This window comes from Lepidochelys kempii, chromosome 4, assembly GCF_965140265.1.
Source record: "Lepidochelys kempii isolate rLepKem1 chromosome 4, rLepKem1.hap2, whole genome shotgun sequence".
NCBI lineage: Eukaryota > Metazoa > Chordata > Testudines > Cheloniidae > Lepidochelys > Lepidochelys kempii.
In genome coordinates this window covers 54,829,476-54,853,890 of record NC_133259.1, presented here as the reverse complement: position 1 = coordinate 54,853,890, position 24,415 = coordinate 54,829,476, and the positions used below count along the sequence as shown (strand labels likewise).

Here is a 24,415-nt window from a genome sequence, read left to right as displayed (position 1 = left end):
CAATTGTTCTCCAAGTCTCCATGTCAATGGCTATTATCCAAGATGGGCAGGAATGGTGTCCCTAGCCTCTGTTTGCCAGAAGCTGGGAATGAGCGACGGGATGAATCACTTGATGGTTACCTGTTCTCTTCATTCCCTCTGGGGCACTTGGCACTGGCCACTGTCAGAAGACAGGATACTGGGCTTGATGGACCTTTGGCCTGACCCAGTAGGGCCATTCTTATCTTCTTATGACCACTGAAAGTAGAACAAGAAATAGTGGGCTTAATCTGCAATAAGGGAGATTTAGGTTTATATATTAGGGAAAACATTCTAACTATAAGGATAGTTAAGTATTGGAATAGATTACCAAGGGAGGTTGTGGAATCCACATCATTGGAGGTTTTTTAAGAACAGGTTAGAGAAAGACCTCTCAGAGATAGTAGGTCTTGCCCCAGTACAGGTGGATGGATTAGATGACCTCAAGTTCCCTTGCATCCCTAAATTTCAGCAAGCATTAAGTTCAGTCTTGCATTGTGAAATTTTAATATCTGTCTCTTTGAGCAGTATTAAGTAAATTATTACAACTTGACCATTTCCAGCTGAAATGACTAAAATCTTTATCCATTACATGAAGGTTAATAGTCGTTTGTTTGGGAATAGAAGAAAATGCTGAACACTGGAACTGAATTTGCATCACATTATAGAGTAAAATTTTCATTGAGGAAACACAATGATTGGGAATGGTAACACAACAAAGGACACAGGAAGCCTATTTGTGGTAACCAAGAAGCAAATGAATCTGTCAGAAGAATAAAACGGAGTAGCAGTGAGTTACAAGTGCTGAAAAGATAATTCAGAGTCACAGAATTTTTTGGCCTAAAAAAATAACAGAGTCTTCAAATGAAAATTCTGTGTATTTTAAAGGAAGCTGATTATGGAATCTTAAAAAGGATGGAAACTGTGAAATGTAAGAATGCATGTGGTATTCACCCACGAAAGCTTATTCTCCAATACGTCTGTTAGTCTATAAGATGTCACAGGACTCTTTGCCACTTTTATAGCTCCAGACTAACACTGCTACCCTTCTGATACGTGAACAATTAAGATAACTCTGAGAAAACAAACAGGAATGGAGAAGGCAAAGGTTGAATTTACAAGAGGACAGAATTGTTTAACAAGGGAAGTAAGTTTAGTTGTCAAAAGAAAACAAATAAATGGGCAGGAAGAGTGGAAGAAAAGAGAGTTCAGAGTGGCTTCAGAAAACATTAAACGGAAAAAATCAGCTCACATTACTCAAATTGGCCAGGATCAGATCAAAAATGAAAGACGTTAAAGCACTAGCTAAATGTGTCAAGGATGGCAAGAAAGATGAATGGGTATGTGATACTTGGAAAAGTCAGAACAGGGAATAGCACACATGAAGAATAAAAAGAATTCTGTTATATGCTACTTGCTGCAGTGCTTCATCAAGATTAACTTGAGGTGATAAAGAACTTAATCTTGTAAGCAGATAGTACAAGGCACTCGGAGTACTTCATATTAGCAAATATGTAATTCAAGTTTTGATTTTGAAATGAAAGATATAAAAATGGGGAGGCTGTGGAAAAAATCTCTTTCCTGGTTAGAACTGAAGCAAGGAGCTGTAAATTTTGTACAGAAGTAATTACTAATATCTTTTTGTTCAGACAGCTGAAGTGACTGACGTGAAAGTTATTATTTGCAATCCTTATATTAGTTCTTTACAGAGGTTTGACTTTTTTGGCTCCCCCTAAAACTTCTTTTGAAAAATGTACATTTAGGCTTGAGTTTCCCTGAGTTTCCCTGTTAGATCAGCTATTATCTGAAGGCTTCAGCATAGAATTTAATAATGTTTTGATGTGGTGTCCTGATTTCTAAGCTGTAAGGAAACATTTACACTCCAGGAGTGAAATCCTGGCCCCTTTGAAATCAATTGGATTTTTTCCACTGACATTGGGAGGCCCAAGATTTCACTCAGAAGTGGGTTTCCTTGTTGAGAGAGAAGTGGATGCAAGTTCAGGGTATCTGTTCCTATTCCTGCATGTAGATCCTGTCATTGCTTTGAGCACAAAAGGTAATTAACTGTAAAAACAACAGCAAAACTTACAACTCACAGAACTCCTGAACACCAAAGCAGCTGTGTTCACACCTTCAGCTAGCCAACAGTTTCTCTCACGAAACACTGTCTGACCTGCTGTGAGATATGCATGCAATTGTATCTGTCTTGGTCCCAGGATATTAGAGAGACAAGGTGGGTGTGGTAATATGTTTTATTGGACCAACTTCTGTTGGTGAGTGAGACAAGCTTTTGAGCTACACATCTCTTCTCTGTGTGGCTCGAAAGCTTGTCTCAGTCACAATTTGGTCCAATAAAAGATATTACCTCGCCCACCTTGTCTTCCTGATGAGAGAGATGTCTGTTTTAACTCCTCCATCTCCCCAAATACATTCAATTCCTTTAAGAATATGTTCCTGGGCTTCCACTCAGTCACCAGCCACATACACAACATATCAATCAAAATTACAATAGCATTTTAGTCAGTTGTCCAAATTTATCTCTGGCTTAAGTGGAGACAAATTCATTGCCTTATGTCAGCATTAAATTTGACCTGATATTTTTGCATCTGTGAATTAGAAAGAAGGGTTATATGTTCCGCTAATTAATTCTGTGGACCCTCTGAGCCCCTGAGAGAATAGGTGATTCAAACCCATGGTAAGAGGAGACAGTGTGGTAATTATTGTCAAAGTTCTTCAGTCCGATGCTTCTAAACACCAGATCATTAACCTAATTCAGCAGAGCATCGAGATAATCTCCTGTGATTTCTAACTGTACTCTTCTGATAGGAAATCTCTCCTATTTCATATAAGCTGTAACTTACAGAAATAAATAATACATTTGATAATATATTAACACTCCTTGGATTTTGGACTTGCAGCTAGCAACAGTTTAATTAAGCTTCATAAGGTGTCCAATGTGCAGTTACTTAGGTTGCTGAGAAGCTGAATAATGAATTACATTTCAAGAATCTTTATAAATTTTAGGGCAAGATTGTGACATACTGTTGGTTTGTACATGTGGAGAGAGCATACTCTGTGAGGCTGCTACTTCATCCTTACTTTCGCAGGTGGATGGAGAGTGGATGGAGCCCTTGAACGGTCCTCTGAGAGGGTCAACAAGCATGCAGACAAAGGAGATCCAATGGATATAGTGTATTTTGATTTTCAGAAAGCCTTTGACAAGGTCCCTCACCAAAGGCTCTTAAGCAAAATAAGTAAGCATGGGATAAGAGGGAAGGTTCTCTCATGGATTGTAACTGGTTAAAAGATAGGAAACAAAGAGTAGGAATAAATGGAATCAATTTACTGAAAGGTAAAAAGTGGTGTCCCCCAGGAATCTGTACTGGGCCCAGTCCTATTTAACATATTCATAAATTATCTGGAAAAAGAGATAAATAGTGAGGTGGCTAAATTTGCAGATGATACAAAACTACTCAAGGTAGTTAAGAGCTACAAAAGGATCTCACAAAACTGAGCAACAAAATGGCAGATGAAATGTAATGTTGATAAATGCAAAGTAATGCACATTGGAAAACATAATTCTAACTATACATACACAATGATGGGGTCTAAATTAGCTGTTACCACTCAAGAAAGAAATCTTGGAGTCATTGTGAATAGTTCTCTGAAATCATCCACTCAATGTGCAGCAGCCATCAACAAAAAGAACAGAATGTTGGGAATCATCAACAAAGGGATAGATATTGCCTCTATATAAATCCATGGTACACCCACACCTTGAATACTGCGTGCAGATGTGGTTGCCCCATCTCAAAAAAAGTTATATTGGAATTGGAAAAGGGCAACACACTGTCAACCTCTGGAACTCCTTGCCAGAGGGTGTTGTGAAGGCCACTACTATATCAGAGTTCAAAAGGGAGCTAGATAGATTCATGGAAGATAGGTCCATCAATGGCTATTAGCCAGGATGGCAGGAATGGTGTCCCTAGCCTCTGTTTGCCAGAAGCTGGGATTGGGTGACTGGGAATGGATCACTTGATAACCTGTCTGTTCATTCCCTTTGGGGCACCTGCCATTGGCCACTGTCAGAGGACAGAATACTGGGCTTGATGGACCTTGATCTGACCCAGTATGGCCACATTCTTATGTTCTCTCAGCATGCCACTAGGAAGTAATCTGCTATTGGTAAAGAGCAGGAGCAGACTGTTTTCTCCTTTTAAGCCAAGGAATTTAGGGTTTGAGTCACATGTACTTTCCAGAGCTGCTTTGTGGGCAGCACCTCTATGCACTATCCCTTATTCGTAGCAAAATATAAAGTTTCAGTCTTGCCGTTAATTTGTAACACAGTTTTTAAGGAACTAGAAACAGAAATCTACATGAATACTATTAGCCTTTTTCATTATTCCTTTTTACTTGTAATGCGTAAAATGGATATGAAAATAGTCAAGATTAGTTAGATAAATATGTTTAATATAGGATTTTTTTTTCAGATATTATTGGTTTCCTTGTTTTCCCTTTACCTCCTTCACTACAACCACTAAGGGTATGTCTACACTGCAATTAAAAACCCGCAGCTGGTCTGTGCCAGCTGACTCAGGCTCATAGGGCTCGGTCTTCAGGGCTGTTTAATTGCAGTATAGATATCCAGGCTCGGGCTGAAGCCTGAGCTCTAGGACCTTCCAAGGTGGGATGTCCTCATAATGTCTACACTGCACTTAAACAGCCCCTTAGCCCAAGTCAGCTGGCGTGGGCCAGCCACAGGTGTCTAATTGCAATGTATACATACCCTTAGATACAGACAGTGATTCTGTTTCAGACTCATGCCCATTCTGAATCCTGTCAATGCTTTTGCAGTCTCAATCAGTGGAGATTGTTTAAGAGTCATATAAAGCACTCCCTTCTTTAGTGGGATTGTGCTGCTCTAAGCTCTGACATTCACATAGCATTGTGTTGTGCTGACACAGGAGTATGCTTTCTAGTAAGTCCATTTCTGTTACAGGTACTTTTTCACATATTTTGATGAAATATATTTTGGTCTGTTATTCATGTTCATATTCCTGCCACAATTCATTTTTCAGTGGTGCTTTTACTTGGAAGTTTATCCCTTTTTCTTAGTTTATATTTGTTTAATCAAGTATTTATTTAAGAGAGTGTAACTGTATGTAGATGAATGGGGCACAGTAAACATCCCTTTAACTGATATGTTTATTATGCGTTCACTACTACTATATGAAAAGAAATCTAATTTTACCAAAGAGGCCTTCATCTTGAAAGTTAATAATGTTCCATTGTTGTGACTGAGTTGTCATTTTTTTTACATTTTAAGAGTACTATGAGGAGGTGTACAATAACCAACTTAATTTGGCCTACTGCTTCAACAACCCTGAGGACAAATGGTTAAGGAATTACTTTTATGAACAATGCTTAAGCACTGCTCAGCTGATCAAAATAGATGGTGGGAAAAAAGAGGCTGAAGCGCATGCAAATATGGGCCTTGTCAATGAGGAACAAGGTAAGTAACAGTTTATATCATTACATCAAAATGTATTTCCATTTTCACACAGTCACATTCTGTTGGTTTATATCTAATTACTCTGCACAATATTATACCATAATCTATTATTTCATGCTAAAATATCTGTGGGTTTGTGAAGTTGTCATAATTTAAATTTTTAGATCAGCAAATCTACAAATAGAACAGTTCATCATTAGAGACAGAATTTTGCACCCCATTAACATGCCAGTTGTAGTTTGAAGGTTCTCATTCAACTGAAAACAAGATATATGAACAGAGGAAGAATTTCTTTATAAATAAAGATGTTCCCTTGCTTTAAGGTTACCTCCTTTTGTCACATGCTGTTTGTTCAACTTCTCACTAGCTAATGTTGTCTCAGACTGTGCGCCTATGGTTATGTTATGTTAACCAATTACTCACCCCAAGGTGAGGGTTTACACCTACTTTAATCTGTGAGAATTCAGCCCCCAAGATTGACTGCAGTGGAAAGGTTACCAATAGAAGGGCGGACCTCACGGTGCATGAGACTACATAGTGCTTTTTCTGTAATAATTACTTTTACTAACCAACCAAACAATACACATACTGCAATCTGGTAAAGGAGAGAGACACCAGTACAGACAGTATAATATTTGTATTACTCTCACCAAGGCCTTATAGAAAAACCTCTCAATTGTCATCCTGGCATCTCTCCTCAACAAAGGCACACAGGGTGGGATACAGCTGTCATAACATGTTACGTTGACGCCCACTGGGGTTGTACATATTTATGAAAGTTTTAGCCCCTTTTCCTTATTTGAATTGCCACATCCCACTACTTTTTGGGTTTCCCGTTTTTCACAGGATAACTCATTAGTTCCCCTTGTATTCATTAACATTTATGTCACCTTGTCACCATGCTAACAGGTGGCTACCTTAGGGAAGTCTCTAACATTTCACCCCAGCTATCAACGGTCATCTTGTGATATCTGCTGATCTCTCATAACATTATTGTTCAAACTCAGCAATTATTTCCGAAACATCATCGTATCACAAACATAGACACAAGCTCAGCAGGTTTATGATTAATGTACTTATGGTAACTTGTCCTATGGCCTAATTTGGCAATGCTAAATATCGTACAGGCCTAATTACAACATTAATTAATACTTATATTTCACCTCCATATCCTAAATATACCCGATATCTTTTATCCTTGGCTACAGATTACAATTGGGTCCAGCAAAGAAAACCTTCCAAACGTATACCAAGTATAAGTCAATATTGTGTGTGCCAGAAACCACTGACAATCTGAAACAGAAGCTCTGAGATGTGTGAATTATGCCATACATCTCAATGGGAGGTCAACTTTGAATAATTATTTTAATTTATATTCTGGTACAACACAAAGGTTCTTGTTCAGCACAAATGAAGAGAAAGTCCTTGCCCTGAAGAGTTTTATGTCCTAAAAGACAGGAGACAGACAAAGCTAGGGAGAGTGGGATACAGTATACAAACAAAGATCTAATTATGCCAGTATCAGTGTCTGCTATCTGGGGATTATGGTGGACGAGAAGCTGGATATGAGTCAACAGTGTGCCCTTGTTGCCAAGAAGGCTAACGGCATATTGGGCTGCATTAGTAGGAGCACTGCCAGCAGATGGAGGAAAGTGATTATTCCCCTCTATTCAACACTGGTGAGGCCACATCTGGAGTATTGCGTCCAGTTTTGGGCCCCCAACTACAAAAAGGATGTGGACAAATTGGAGAGAGCCCAGGAGAGGGCAACGAAAATGATTAGGGGGCTGAGGTACATGACTGATGAGAAGAGGCTGAGGGAACTGGGCTTATTTAGTCTGCAGAAGAGAAGAGTGGGGTGGGGGGTTGATATCAGCCTTCAGCTATCTGGAGGGGGGTTCCAAATAGGATGGAGCTCTGCTGTTCTCAGTGGTGGCAGATGACCAAACAAGGAGCAATGGTCTCAAGTTGCAGTGGGTGAGGTCTAGGTTGGATATTAGGAAAAACTATTTCATTAGGAGGGTGGTGAAGCACTGGAATGGGTTACCTAGGGAAGTAGTGGAGTCTCCATCCTTAGAGGTTTTTAAGGCGCTGCTTGACAAAGCCCTGGCTGCGATGATTTAGTTGGGGTTGGTCTTGCTTTGAGCAGGGGGTTGGACTAGATGACCTCCTGAGGTCTCTTCCAATGCTAATCTTCTATGACCTAGCTCTTGTTAAGTATCTCACAGCTGATGATTATTATTACATCCAACTAATATGCTTGTATCATAAACTCACATGTTTCCAGATGCTCAAAGTCCCAACTATTCTCTACCCAGTTTCCCCTTGACAACTTCTAAAGTTCAGTTATGCACTTTCAAAAATCTGCATCAAATTAGGGTGGGACTTTTAAAAGCATTCAGTATTGTCTTAATTCTGTCCCCACTGAAGACAATGTTAAAACTCCCATCAACATCAGTGGGAGCAGCATTAGACCAATTCTGTGCACTTTTGAAAACTCCTCCCTAAAAATGTAGACAGACCATCAAATAAATTAGATTTTATATTAAATTTAATAACAGGGGAGCTGCTGTTGCTGTTATACTCATTTTCATATTTAGTTCAATAAAAACCTCAATTGTTTTATTTATCTGAAGTAGCTGAAAAATCTCCAGTCTGCTGGACTGGAGCGTCATAGAATGCAGGCTCCTTGCCACATAACTTAGGTCAAACTTTCTGTGGAATTGAGCCTTGGTCGCCTGAATTTAGGCTCAGGATTGGTATGTTACATCTATCCTATCCTAACGTAGGTTAAAACTGGTTTAGTGGTTTGATCCAAGGCCTGCTGAAGCCAGTGGAAAGATTCCCATTGGCTTTGCATCAAGTCCTTTATGTTTAAGTATCTTATTACTAGGTGTGGTCATAGAACAATAATTTAAAATTGGATTCTTACATCTTGTTGTTCTGTAACATATTAAAATCAAATTCTGCCATCTTTTTCCCAGTGAATCCCATTTAATCCATCATAATAAATGATTCATTTGGTGTTTGAATTGTTTATGGCTAGTTTTTGTCAATAAAAAATTACATTTTTATTGTAAGAATTTTTGAGAGACGCTCAGAGGATTGTCTTGAGTATCTATGTGGAAGTTATATGCATATTTCTAAACAGGGTCTCCACAACTGCTATGCTTGCAGGCAGAAATAATTTATGTTCAAATACAAAAATGTATTAGAAGAATGTTAATGTTGCAAAGTGAAGCACTCAAAAGTACTGAAATATCAAAGTTAAAGTTACGCATGCTAGTTGTCCCTCTGTACATATACATTATAAGGCATGTTTTAATTCAGTGGTCACATACAATTTTTCCCTTGCAGGACTCTAGATTCATTCAGGGTGAACTTCACCCCCAAGTGTGAATGGCAGCACTGGGAAAATATAGCAAATTTGCCCTATTTTTTATTTGTAGATATGTAATGCTTAGAACCCGCAGTTAGAGATCAAGATTCCATTGTGCTAGAGATTGTACAAAAAGATGAGCACTGCCCTGAAAAGTTTACAATCTAAGTGTAAAATGAGAGACAGCTGATGAATAAAATGAACAGATTGGGTGAGCACAAAGAAATGATTTTGGTGCTAAAGTCTTGTGCTAGATTTCACTCACAGAGCATTGAATGCAGCAACTGTTAAATACTATTTACCTCAATCACTGCAAACCATCCAACCTGTGGATGTAATGATGTAGGGATCCCCAGTGGGTTGCTTAGCCAGTATCTGGAGTTTTCCAAACATATTGCTGCAAACCAGCGTGCACACGTGTCAGTTGAGAAGGAAACAAAAATTCCAGCCTCTTAGGACGATTGGAGAAAAGATCCAATTTTTCAGGGCTTGCTTTTATTTCCAAAAACAAAACTCAAAATCATAACAAATCAAGTCAAACAGCTGGGTAATAACCACTCATGTCCAATTTCATCTCTCTGGGAGGAAGGAGGACACACCCATCCTCTGTGATGGTGTCCTCTATATCAGCTTCTCCTTTCCTTTTTACCATTCTACCCAGATCAGCAGTGCACCAGATGGGAAACTGGTAGCCCCAGAGTCCTTTTAAACTTGGTCACAATTCTGTCGCAGAACATAGTCCCTCTCCTTCCATCTCCACTTCCAATTGGAATTTCCATGTACTGAACAGATGGGCAAGGATTTGAAGATGGCAAGATCAATGTGGCTTTTTTATAGAAAGTCTCGGTGCCAATGAAGCATGTGACCCTCAACTAGATAAAATACTTTTAATGGTTCCAGGTCAATGTGGAGCAATTCCAGGGGTTGTGAAGGCAATATGCCCTTTGTGACAGGGACCATCATTTTTGCATTTAGCACCCTGAAGTTCTGGTCCATGGCTGGGGTTCCTAGGTGCCACCACTATACAAATAATAGATAATATTTAGAGAACTGCTGCTGGTGCTGCTGCAAAGTAGCTTAGGTCCAGATTCTGAAACCCTCATGATGAGTAGTAGTTTACTCTCCAAGTACTCCTGTTGGGTATTAGAATCTGGCCCTTATTCTGTGTACATCTCTGTGTGATGGCATGTGTCAAGGCTGAATCCCCACTCTGTCACTCCGAGTGCAGAAGTGGGGGCCCGCAAGGATTTTAAAAATTAATACTTGCCACTCTAGGCTTCTATTAAACTCCCAAGGTTACAGCTTTTCTCTGACCTTGGCTTGGTAAATGCTGCCACCACCCAAATGCAAAAAAAACCCAAACCTTTGAACCCAGGAAGGAGCACTTGGGAATTCCTCCCCGTACCCTCAAGCCCTTTCACACCCCACACTCCTGGGAAGAGCTGAGAAAGTCACAGCTAATTTCCTATCAGCTAAACAAACAACATGCACAAACCTCTTAGGACACCAAAAATCCAATCCTGTTCTTAAAAAAGGTAAATTTTATTAAAAACAAAAAGGGAAAAAATACATCTGGCACTTAGGCTTTTTGCTAGATCTTAAAAGAAACAATGACAAAATGGAAGCACCCAAAACAGCTTTCTTGGGGGTTCAGCTTAAAGGTTACAAGCAAACAAAAGCATCTGGGGTTAGCACAGAGGAGATCCACAAGCCAAAATAAAGAAAATAAACCTGATCCCGTCTAGTTAAACATTCTGATCTACTTACACATTTGGAGTTCAGAGAAGTAGTTCTAGGTATGATCTGATGATTTATGATCACACCTGGCTTAAACTGCTTACAGCATTGCCGCTCTGTCCCTCCAGCCCAGAGAGAACAGACACAGGGAAAGTTTCTTTCCCCATTTTAAAAAGTTCTAGCCTTCCCATTGGCTCTTTTGGTCAGGTGCCCACTTTTTCTTACATAAGAATGGCCATATTGGGTCAGACCAAAGGTCCATCAAGCCCAGTATCCTGTCCTCTGACAGTGGCCAATGGAAGGTGCCCCAAAGGGAATGAACAGACAGGTAGGTTATCATCTAGTGATCCATTCCCTGTCACCCAATCCCAGCTTCTGGCAAACAGAGGCTAGGGACACCATTCCTGCCCATCCTGGCTAATAGCCATTGATGGACCTATCTTCCATGAATCTATCTAGCTCCCTTTTGAACCCTGTTATAGTAGTGGCCTTCACAACACCCTCTGGCAAGGAGTTCCAGAGGTTGACAGTGTGTTGCATGAAAAAATACTTTCTTGTGTTTGTTTTAAACCTGCTACCTGTTAATTTCATTTGGTGGCCCCTTGTTCTTGTATTATGAGAAGGAGTAAATAACACTTCCTTATTTACTTTCTCTATACCACTCATGATTTTATAGACCTCTATCATATCCACCCTTAGTTGCCTCTTTTCCAAGCTGAAAAGTCCCAGTCTTATTAATCTCTCCTCATACGGAAACTATTCTATACCCCTAATCATTTTTGTTGTCCTTTTCTGAACCTTTTCCAATTCCAATATATCTTTTTTGAGATGGGGCGACCACATCTGCAGCCAGTATTCAAGGTGTAGGCGTACCATGGATTTATATAGAGGCAATATGATATTTTCTGTCGTATTATCTAATTCTGTTCTTTTTGTTGACTGCTGCTGCACATTGAGTGGATAATTTCAGAGAACTATTCACAATGACTCCAAGATCTCTTTCTTGAGTGGTAACGGCTAATTTAGACCCCATCATTGTTTTCCAATGTGCGTTACTTTGCATTTATCAACATTAATTTCATCTGCCATTTTGTTTCCCAGTCACTCAGTTTTGTGAGATCCTTTTGTCGCTCTTCGCAGTCTTCCTGGGACTTAACTGTCTTGAGTAGTTTTGTATCATCTGCAGATTTTGCCACCTCACTGTTTACCCCTTTTTCCAGAACGTTTATGAATATGTTAAATAGGACTGGGCCCAGTACAGATCCCTGGGGGACACCACTGTTTACCGCTCTTCATTCTGAAAACTGACCATTTATTCCTACCCTTTGTTTGCTATCTTTTAACCAGTTACCAATCCATGAGAGAACCTTCTGTCTTATCCTAGGACTGCTTATTTTGCTTAAGAGCCTTTGGTGAGGGACCTTGTCAAAGGCTTTGTCTGCATGCTTGTTGACCTCCTCAAAGGATTCTAGCAGATTGGTGAGGCATGATTTCCCTTTACAAAAACCATGTTGACTATTTCCCAACAAATTATGTTCATCTATGTGCCTGACAATTTTGTTCTGTACGATAGCTGCAACCAATTTGCCCAGTACTAAAGTGAGGCTTACTGGCCTGTAGTTGCCAGGGTCACCTCTGGAGCCCTTTTAAAAATTGGCGTCACATTAGCTATCCTCCAGTCATTTGGTACAGAAGCTGATTTAAATGACAGGTTACAGATGACAGTTAGTAGTCCTGCAATTTCACATTTAAGTTCCTTCAGAACTCTTGGGTCAATACCTTCAGGTCCTGGAGACTTATTGCTGTTTTGTTTATCAATTTGTTCCAAAACCTCCTCTAATGACACTTCAATTTGGGACAGTACCTCAGACCTGTCACCCAAAAAGAATGGCTTAGGTTTGGGAAGCTCCCTCATAGCCTCAACAGTGAAAACTGATGCAAAGAATTCATTTAGTTTCTCCACAATGGCCTTATTGTCTTTGAGTGCTCCTTTAGCATCTCGGTCATCCAATGGCCCCACTGGTTGTTCAGCAGGCTTTCCGCTTCTGATATATTTTTAAAAAATTTTGCTATTACTTTTGGAGTCTTTGGCTAACTGTTCTTCAAATTCTTTTTTGGTCTTTCTAATTATATTTTTACACTTCATTTGCCAGAGTTTATGCTCATTTCTATTTTCCTCATTAGGATTTACCTTCCACTTTTTAAAGGATGCCTTTTTGCCTCTCACTTTTACTTTTTTGTTTAACCATGGTGGCTCTTTTCTGGTTCTCTTACTATGTTTTTTAAATTGGGGTATACATTTAAGTTGAACCTTTATTATGGTGTCTTTAAAAAGTTTCCACGCAGCTTGCAGGGATTTTACTTTTGGTACTATACCTTTTAATCTAAATCTAACCTCATTTTTGTGTAGTTCCCCTTTCTGAAATTAAATGCTACAGTGTTGGGCCGCTGTGCAGTTTTCCCCACCACAGGGATGTTAAATTTAATTATATTGTGGTCACTATTACCAAGCAGTCCAGCTATATTCACCTCTTGGACCTGATCCTGTGCTCCACTTAGGACTAAATCAAGAATTGCCTCTCCTCTTGTGGGTTCCAGGACTAGCTGCTCCAAGAAGCAGCCATTTAAGGTATCAAGAAACTTTACCTCAGCATCCCTTCCTGAGGTGATATGTACCCAGTCAATATGGGGATAGTTGAAATCCCTGATTATTATTATTATTATTGAGTCTTTTATTTTAATAGCCTCTCTAATCTCCCTGAGCATTTCAGAGTCACTAACGCCATCCTGGTCAGGTGGTCTGTAATATAGCCCTACTGCTATATTCTTATTTTTTAAGCATGGAATTACTATCAATCGTACAATTTAGTTCATTTAAGATTTTTACTTCATTTGATTCTACGCTTTCTTTCACATATAGTTCCACTCCCCCTCTGACCTGTTCTGTCCTTCCGATATATTTTGTACCCCGGTATTACTGTGTTCCATTGATTATCCTCATTCCACCAGGTTTCTGTGATGCCTATTATATCAATATCCTCATTTAATATTAGGCACTCTAGTTCACCCATCTTACTATTTAGACTTCTAGCATTGGTATATAAGATTTTAAAAACTTGTCATTTTTTGGCTGTCCCCTATTGCATGACGTAATTGAACGGGACTTTTTTTCATTTGACTGTTTCTCTTCAAATCCTCCCTGTATTTTATCACTTTCCATCCTCTCCTCCTTATTTGGACATAGGGAATCTCCATTTATAGATCCTCCCCTAAGGGATGTCCGACCCACATGCTCCTCCGCCCCTGTCGGCTTTCCTCCAGCCCTTAGTTTAAAAACTGTTCTATGACCTTTTTAATTTTAAGAGGCAGCAATCGGGGTTCTGTTTTGATTTAGGCGGAGCCCATCCTTCCTGTATAGGCTCCCCATCTCCCAAAAGCTTCCCCAGTTCCTAATAAATCTAAACCCCTCCTCCCTACACCATCTTCTCATCCACGCATTGAAACCCTGCAGTTCTGCCTATCTAACTGGCCCTGCACGTGGAACTGGAAGCATTTCAGAGAATGCTACCATGGAGGTCCTGGACTTCAATCTCTTACTTAGCAGCCTAAATTTGGCCTCCAGGACTGCTCTCTTATCCTTCCCCATGTCATTGGTACATCCATATACCACGACCACAGGCTCCTCCCCAGCACTACACATAAGTCTATCTAGATGTCTCAAGAGATCCACAACCTTCGCACCAGGCGGGCAAGTCACCATGCGGTTCTCCCGATCATCACAAACCCAGCTATCTATGATTCTAATGATCAAATCGCCCATGACTAATACCTGTCTCTTCCTAATAACTGGAGTTCCCTCCCCTGGAGAAGTATCCTCAGTGTGAGAGGATACCACAACATCATTTGGGAGGAGGGTTCCAACTATGGGATCGTTTCCCTCTGCTCCAGTTGGATGTTCTCCTTCCCTGAGGCTTTCATCCTCCTCAACAGCACAGAGGCTGTGAGACAGGGGGTGGGACCATTCTACTGTGTCCCGGAAAGTCTCATCTATGTATCTCTCTGTCTCCTTTAGCTCCTCCAGTTCAGCCACCTTGGCCTCCAAAGTTGTACACTATCTCTGAGGGCCAGGAGCTCTTTGCACCGAATGCATACATACGCCACCACCCCATAGGGCGGGTAATCATGCATGCTTCATTGGGTACAATAAACTGGGTAGCTCCCAGTCTGTTACTGGACTTCTGCCTGCATTCTCTTTTTACTCCCGAAGCTTGTTCCCTTGTTGGTGCTTTGTTTTTATCAAGTGGTGTTTTGACCTTTAAGTGCAAACTTCCCCTGCTCACACTCCCCCTGTAAACTCCCTCGCCAAACTCCCCTGTTAGCCGCTCTTCTTCGCTAGTTCCTCTGGTCGCTTAGGAGCAGACTTTTTAAAGCCCTGCTCTGCCTGAGTAGCCCTGCCCCCGGTTAAGGGTTGATTGGATGCTTCGTCAAGAAGCTCCTAGCTCTCAGCCTCACGTAGCAGGCCACTAGGCTCAGCGCACACACGGTCAGCACACGGTCCCCAAAACAACAGACCACATGGTATATTTCAGTTACGCAAACTTACCCCAAGCCTCCCGCAATCGCTCCTCCTTCACCTGGAGAAGTCCCTCGCCAAACTCCCCTGTTAGCCACTCCTGTTCACTAGCTCTTTTTCTTTACCTGGGGGGATTTTTAACCCTTTAAAAATAAAGCGAGTAAAGAACAGCTACCAACAGGGATTTTACAGTTAACTGGCTGGCTGGGTATCCATCGAAGGAAGCTATCCCCACACTTTATTTGTCACAGCATGTTTTAGTTTCACTTTTTTAGAATGCAAAAATGCCTTTTTTCAAAAATGTCTATACAATGTAGTGATTTGGATTGACTTACAAGGGATATCTTGCTATTAAGAAAAAATGGACACAGCAACACTTCTATTATCTCTTTGTTTTAAACTCTGAAGTTTAAAAGGATCAGAAAGAATATTCCTGGGAAATAGTTTCTGGACTTTCACTTTGAGAAGGTATATGATTTTGTCTTCAGTCTTAAAACAATGAAGAACTATTCAAAAATATTCACTTTTACACTGTTTCCTGTGGCATTAAAGTTTTTGATATACAAAATAAGCCATTAAAAAGAAACATTTGCCCACAGATATCAGTAGAGCCAGTTGAAAACTGGAATTCTCATTCCACAGGAAATTCTGAGATTTTGAAATTTGGTTTCATTCTGAATTGGAATGAAAAGTTGAACTTTTGGATTATTTTTTCAACATTAATTTTGATTTTATCATTTTTACTTTTGTTATATTATAATTTCAAATATAATATACAAGTTGGCTTGTATATTATGTAATATTATAAACCTTGAACATTGCAATTATAAAATCAAAATTAATAATTGATTTCAACCTTAATGAAATTAAATGTTTTATTTCAGTTTCCTGCTATAAATTTTGACAGAACACTTCTATTTCATCAAATCAGTATTCTCTCATGAAAAACTGTTCCATCAGAAACGTTTCAACCAGTTCTGGTTATCAGTTATACCTCCTTTGCTAAATAAAAGAGGAAAACAGATGATCTCATATACCACTCAAATGCTAACTTTTTAATGGCAACTATTGCACTTGTAATATTTTAAATGATGGTGAGTATAGTATTTTGCAGGTTCTTATAATCTTGGGTGTTGTAACTGGAAAATAATATAAATTTTCTAATTTGTAAGCCTTTAAGAAATACACTAGTCTAGGTCACATGTAATATGTTTAGTTCTTAAATATTATTGTAACTCACAATTTGATTATGAAGAAATATGACTATTTGAATTTTTATTTATCATTATCTTTTTATTGCATAATATACTAGTAATTGTATTTTTATGGAGAATTTTCCATGTAGCATGTATTTTAGTCTTTTAATCTTTATTTAAAAAAAGATTAATATCCACTGGGAACCAGATACTATTATCTTGGCTGGCCAGGTTAGGTTAGGAAAGCAAAACAGGGAAAAGAGTTTCCATATATTTCATAACTCACTGATTTACCAGGTGCATTTTCCTACATTACATTTCCTGGGAAGGAAAATTTTTGAGATTAGTAATTAAAGCCCATTTGTCCAAGCTACCTTTTGAGCAAAAAAAGAGGAGAACTATTAGTAGGTTAGTTCTGAAGACCATTTCATGCCTTTCCAAACATTATAGGCTTCATGTAGTGGCCCTGTCAGATCCCACAATTATCTTAGGTAGTCAGTCGAGAAATATCACTAACTCCTGTCTTTAGGTTCATACGCGTACTGCTGTTTAAAGATTTTTATGTACATCAGAGGATCTGAAAGGCAGAAAATTGACTTTTCCTTCCTGTAAAAGAATGAGTTTTGCTCATCAGATCTCATCATTTGGAATCCTACCAAACATTGATTTTATGTAATCATATAAAAAAACCCACTGTTTCTAAATTATTCTACAACTTCATTATTTTATACAATAGCTGTTTTATTGTTCTAGTTGCATGAGAAGTTAATGTGTCAGATAGCTAAGGAAGCACTTGACTGGAGAGTGTGGCATCAGAGGCTTAAGAAGTAGTACAGTAGGAGAAAAGGTCTTCAGATGCTGCTGCTTTTCCCTGCCAGTCAATGGCCAGAGGGAAGCACCTATAAATCCAGATTGACAGATCTGAAGACTAGACAGATTGAAAAGGCTTATTAGATAATTGAGTCTATCCCCATCCAAATGCAGGATGTAGTTTCCATATAAAGAACAGCATATTATTACATAGAAATAATATATTGTTATTGATATTGAACTGACAGTTACCAGATTGAATTGATGTTACAGAGATTGTGTATTTTCAATTCAAATTAATACAATCTAATAAAATCTGAGAGTAACTCCTGAACATACAGCATGGAGGAGAAAATTGCAAATTGAATTGATGGAAAAATATAGTACATCTTATTAATGTTTATTCTTGTAAGAGGAAAAAAATACTGGCGGGCACTGTGAATGTTTTGAATTAAGTGCTCCCGCAGATACTCCCAAAGGACTATTGTAAAAAAAAAAATATTCAAAACTCTTATCATTCTATTCTTTTCAATGAATCTAACTTCCCTGTATGTTTATACTTCTTTAATGCAATAAAGTAAGCGTATCCTTTACAGTTCTAATCTTAAGAAAAGATAAACGGATCTGATTTTCACATTACAGAGAGTCTCTTCGTTTTAGTAGAATTTTTAGGGGCAGGAGACAAACTAATTCTATTCATATATTGTAGTGAAAACCTCTTCAAGTCAATCACAGTAATGCATTAGTGCAAACTCTAATAATCATAATTTACATGTTCCATAAAAGTTTTATGGCCTACGCATAAACAGTCTTATTTTTGACTCTTCAGGCATTTGGGGTTATAACTTTTAATTGAAGACAGAGTTCCTGAGATGAGTTCAAAAACTTCTTTAGTTATTTTATATTTTAAAAATTAAATTGAACTGCAGAAAGTAATTTATTAGAAACTTTTTTAACTTAGGTAAAATGAATTAAATATTTTAAAAACTTGCTATAATTCAAATGAATTAAAATATATAATCCTTATTTTTTCTATAAGTTAATTGTTAACATTTTTGTAGCATCAAGTATTGCTCTCTGCTTTATGTACATGTTTGTAAGACTATAGAATTTAATGAAGAGATCTTTTTAAAATATTGATAGTCACAAGTAAATTAAACTATGTTTGATCTATGTTAAAGATTCAAAGTCCAAGGTCTTTGAGTAGAACTCAGAATAAAAATGTAATTAGGTTACATCCCTAAAGTCTGATATATCTTTAAACAAGACCACAAATGAAACTTTATTAAAACTTCATATGAATTATTTCATTGCTTTTTTTAATTCATTTTTCCCCTCTTCTCTTTCATGTCTATTACTGACATTGCTGCTTGTATTTTACCTGTCTTTTCCAGGGTATTTTAATTATTTACTGCTTAATGAGTAGTAATGAGATGAAGCTTCATTCAAAGCTGCATGCTCAGAAACAGATTTTTTTTGCTTCAAAACTTCACAAGGTCTTGGTCTACTGCAACTGGGCCTGCATTTCTCACCACATTATATAAACTTTTCTAGAGGCAGGATTTACGCCTAGTAATTGACAGAGGAGACACTGCTTCTAGAGATGCCTTCTCAATGGGACTGATGGCCAGTGGGAGTGGCCTGGCTGTCAGTTGAATAATTTTTTCCTCAGTCTTCCATTGTTGCTAAGATTGCCTTAAATCTAAAAATCATTCATTTTCAACTTCTAAGGCATGATGGAGGGGCAGCCAGGTTAAATTTGAGTGCTATACAGTGTTGCGACCCTCTATGCCAAGTCAAATTGCCAACCAGCAGCACTTCTTGGTTGAAATACAGGATAAAAGGCATCCTGCATGATTTAGTATGGGACAGGGTAGTTTTTATTTAAATACAGGACATACTCATAATATAGGACTGGTGGCAATCCTAAACTGTTTGTGGGTTCCCATAAACACACACTTTTTTTGGTAACAGATGATTCCTTTACTAGGGGTGTCAGAAATAAAAAGGTGCAAATACTAGGGCTGTCAAGTGATTAAAAAAATTAATCGTGAGATTAAAAAAATTAATCACGATTAATCGTGTGATTAATTGCACTGTTAAACAATAATAGAATACCATTTATTTAAATATTTTTGGATGTTTTCTACATTTTCAAATATATTGATTTCAATTACAACACAGAATACAAAGTGTACAGTGCTCACTTTATATTTATTTTTGATTACAAATATTTGCACTGTAAAAAACAAAAGGAATAGTATATTTCAGTTCACCTAATATAAGTACTATAGTGCAATCTCTTTATCATGAAAGTTGAACTTACAAATGTAGAATTATGTACCAAAAAAACCCTGCATTCAAAAATAAAACAATGTACAACTTTAGAGCCTACAAGTCCATTTGGTCCTACTTCAGCTAGTCGCTCAGGCAGACAAGTTTGGTTACATTTGCAGGAGATAATGCTGCCCACTTCTTGTTTACAGTGTCATCTGAAAGTGAGAATAGGTGTTCACATGGCACTGTTGTAACTGGTCTTGCAAGATATTTACGTGCCAGATGTGCTAAAGATTCATATGTCCCTTCATGCTTCAACCACCATTTCAGAGGACATGCGTCCATGCTCATGACAGGTTCTGCTCGATAACGGTCCAAAGCAGAACAGACTGATGCATGTTCATTTTCATCATCTGAGTCAGATGCCACGAGCAGAAGGTTGATTTTTTTGTGGTGGTTCGGGTTCTGTAGTTTCCGCATCAAAATGTTGCTCTTTTAAGACTTCTGAAAGCATGCTCCACACCTTGTCCATCTCAGATTTTGGAAGGCACTTCAGATTCTTAAACCTTGGGTCGAGTGCTGTAGCTATTTTTAGAAATCTCACATTGGTACCTTCTTTGCATTTTGTCAAATCTGCAGTGACAGTGTTCGTAAATCAAACAACATGTGCTGGGTCATCATCCGAGACTGCTATAACATGAACTATATGGCAGAATGCAGGTAAAACAGAACAGGAGACATACAAATCTCCCCCAAGGAGTTCAGTCACAAATTTAATTAACACACTCTTTTTTTAATGAACATCATCAGCATGGAAGCATGTCCTCCGGAATGGTGGCTCAAGCATGAAGGAGCATATGAATGTTTAGCATATCTGGCACGTAAATATCTCTCCCGTCAACGTAAACAAACTTGTTTGTCTTAGCAATTGACTGAACAAGAAGTAGAACTGAGTGGACTTGCAGGCTCTAAAGTTTTACATTGTTTTGTTTTTGAGTGCAGTTATGTAACAACAAAAAAATCTACATTTGTAAGTTACACTTGCACAATAAAGAGATTTCACTACAGTGCCTGTATGAGGTGAATTGAAAAATACTATTTTATCATTTTTACAGTGCAAATATTTGTAATAAAAACTAATATAAAGTGAGTACTGTACACTTTGTATTCTGTGTGGTAATAGAAATCAATATATTTTAAAATGTAGAAAAACACTCAAAATATTTAATAAATTTCAATTGGTATTCTACTGTTTAACATTGCAATTAATTTTTTTAATCACAGTTACATTTTTTGAGTTAATTGCATGAGTTAACTGCGATTTAATCAACAAGCCTAGCAAATACCATTGAAACAATTACTTTAAATTACAACACAAAAGGTTAAACCAACAGTCCTAAACCAGCACTGAAGGATAGTTCAGTACAGTGGTATAACTATAAGAGTCCTGTAACCCCTCCACGTCATGCTTCTTGCAGGCTGCTGCCCTGCTTCCCCCTGCCGTGGCTATTGCTGCTCCCCTGGTAGTAAGTCTCAGCCCTCCAGTGCTAGCTTCCAGGCTGTTTGCTGCCCAGTCTTTCCTCTATAGCCACTTTTCAGGCCTCCAGGCTGCTTCTTCTGCTCTCACAAAGCCTTTGGCTCTCTCTTGAGATTAATGTCCTTTGACCATAGGAAGTCCTTTTTCTTTCTGTACTCTGGGGATTATGGAGCCTGTAAGGAGTCCCACTGATTTCAATACAATCCACTTTGCCTCAGGAGTCCAGTCTAGCCTATCTATTTGCTGAATTAGGGCCTTGTTTTATCATTTTGTATGCTGTTTATTTCATCTTCCAACAAATCTCCACTGAAGATTTATAAAGCCTCCGTACATAGTGGCTTATATTGGAAACTGTGACAAATCCATAACTATTTCAGCATGAATAGTGCAACCATAATTATCATAATTGTATATATGAAACTAAAAATAATATCAATAGTTCAAGCAGTTAAATTGAAATGGAAGCCAATATCTTTTAAAATTGGCAATAACATTTTTCTTTTTTTGCTACCACTAAATATTGCTTCTAGCAGATTTTATGTGTACATTGTACAGTATAATAATTTATTACAAAAGATGCCCACTGGTTTTAGATTAAAATGCAATATAATATACATAAATTTTTATTGTTCCTTTAAACAGGTTGTTTTAGACTAAAGTGGATATTTTGCTAACGTCCCAACAAATGTACTAGTATTGCTGAGAAATGTGCATTACAGACCTGCCAATTTTTTTCATACAGTTTTTTATACTGTATTATTTTCATTGTACAAATATACAGCTGATAGAAAAGGAAATAATTAGGTACTCTCAATATTGCTGAGGCATGGAGCTAGAACAGGTCAGTCAGTGCATCTTATTGTGACATACTAAATTACCTGAACAATACCGGAAGCGATCTTTGGACCTAATTAACATCCCACCTAATTAATGTCATCTCTGTATGTACAGACCTCTAGACAGATTCACACTTTATTTATATATTAAATATTATTCAAATTGCTGTCTTTAATTTCTGTATTGAAAACTTAAGATTTCTGTGCTGTTTTCTTAAGTGGGAGTAACTCTTCCTTTTTTTTTTTTCTCCTTCAAGTAATCAATGCACTGCTGAATGAGTTCATTTTAATGCACTCAATCATGCCTCTAATGTTTGTAGCTTACGGGCGCAAGCATCAGTAATGCAGGAATGTTATATGGCTTTAGTCTGGCCATTTCATAAAATATTCATGGAATCAAAAATGTGCATCAAAATAGCGGTTGGGAGAATTACATTTATGTGCCTGCTTTTATGGTAGCTTCACATTTAAACCCATTTGTGTTAATATCTAGTCAATCTTTCTACTTAAAAAATGGAAAATGGTAGTGATCATATACATCCTTCTTTGGTTAATATTTATCTAAGATATCTGCTGTGATATAACATATATAAACTTTTGGAGTATTTTGTAGGAAGGAGATTTGTAAAGGAAGACTTGGATAATATTCAGAAATATAAAATGTTTGTCTACCATGCTTGTAAGTTTATATCATGTTGACTTTTGTTCTTTAAATGAATGGATGGGTTCTCTTTTTTGTGGGCTTTTGGTCAAATAGTTTTATTCAAAAGTGCACTTTCCTTCCATTGAAAAACTATAACACAAACCTTAGTGTGTGTATATCTAGTTAGAATGAAAATAGTAATGATTTATAATATTTAATTTATTTAGTGGATGAATGATGCTTTGTATGAATATAATTGTTTAGAATGGGTCTCCTACTGTAAAAGATATGTAGTTATACCACTTCCTTCCAATTATTAAGATGAATTGATTACTGATAGCTTTTTGATGCCTTGTCCTGGGGCCCCAGTAAATTATAACATTTTTGTAGTACTTCTATATATTTTATAAGAATTACATTTGTGATTCTGACTCATTTGGTTAAATGAGAGAAAGTATCAGTATTTCTCAAAATTCAAGTTTGAGTCACATGGGGATAACTTCTGAGCACATTGCTTGGGGAAATTAGACATGCGGTTACTTTTGTTAACAATAACAATGGAAATTAATTAAATAATTTCCTGTGTAACATTTTGAAAATATGTGCTATAGATTGTCTGGAAGCAATAATTTTTCTTCATGGAATCTGAGGTAGATATATGGGATATCCTTTCCCTTCTACAAAATATTCTTGAGGATCCTTCCCACTGTCTGTCCCTCTTCTTTTCTCTATCTCTCTTTCTTTTCTCAAATGACAGTAAAAATCATTTTTAAGCTACCCTTCCTGTAATTGAATTGATATAAAAATAAATCCTAACTTTTAATGCAGAGATGCTGTGTAACCAGTTTCCTTTCCTCCTGATACTTTCCATAATTTTTATCTATTTATTTATTTTTGAGTTCTTACAAAAATGCCTATTCAAGCTCTAGCTACTTGTGCAACAAATAAAATAGACAACAACAATAATAAAAAACAAAAATAACACAACACTTAAAATTAAAATACAGGAGCCAATCCAACTAAATACACCAACTCAAACTGAACCAACTAGCCAGACAGAATGAATAAATTGATTCCCCATCACCCTGAAGATTTTAGTCTCCCCAAGCTTTTGACTGTCTGTACTGAAATGCTTCAGAGAATGGATAAGCCTTGCAGGTGAAGATGAGCAATTTCAGGTTATTTTGGAGTTAGGAGTCAATTCCAAAAAATGAAATGTACTACTAACAGTAACTTCCCATTTATAACCAAGAGGACTTCACTTTGAACTCTTCTGCTGATTGCAACTGGGTAGTATTGCAAAGTGATTCTCAAGTAGACAAATCCCAGGCCTGTTAAGTCAAAACCTTTCACTTTTTCTTTGCTTAGGAAATTCCCAGCCTATTTCTAAACTTATATTTCTTTTTATTTTCTGTTTAGCATCTTCACTCTTTTTCTTCTGTAACCAGATTGAGTTACTTGTGTTTTCAATCTTGGCTTCTTTTTTTGTGTCTGTAATGGAACCATACTTAGATGCATTTTCACCTAATTCCATCTGAATGATACCAGAAAGCACAGTCTGCCTCTGTATTTTGGTGCTTATCGAATTCTGGCAACAAAGATGTCAGGACAGGACCCTTATGGCTAGTTCAAAGGCCAGTGGGGTATGTGGAATATATTACTTCAATTTCCGCTCTGTCAGGAATGCTCTCAAGGGAGTCCCTCAAATATGAGATTTCATGGGAGAACAGAACCACCATATCCTATAGCTCCAAGCATCCTAAACAGACAATAGAAAAGCATACTGAATCTGGAAGTGCACCTGAATCTGTCCATCTAAGAGATAACATCTCAGAATCTGAGGAGGAACAAGTACATTAGATTCACCTTCAAACTTCCTTGGATGACTTGCTTGTCA

General features: G+C 37.8%; 1 protein-coding gene across 4 annotated transcripts in view; it reads left to right on the top strand.

The window, feature by feature from the left end:
* TTC29 (tetratricopeptide repeat domain 29) overlaps positions 1–24,415 on the top strand; it is a 359,180-nt gene that overhangs the window by 222,928 nt on the left and 111,837 nt on the right. For all 4 annotated transcript variants that reach the window (XM_073341296.1, XM_073341297.1, XM_073341298.1 and 1 more), the window contains one exon: positions 5,345–5,530. In XM_073341296.1, the coding sequence (XP_073197397.1) occupies positions 5,345–5,530 (186 nt within the window). The remainder of the gene's footprint in view (positions 1–5,344; positions 5,531–24,415) is intronic.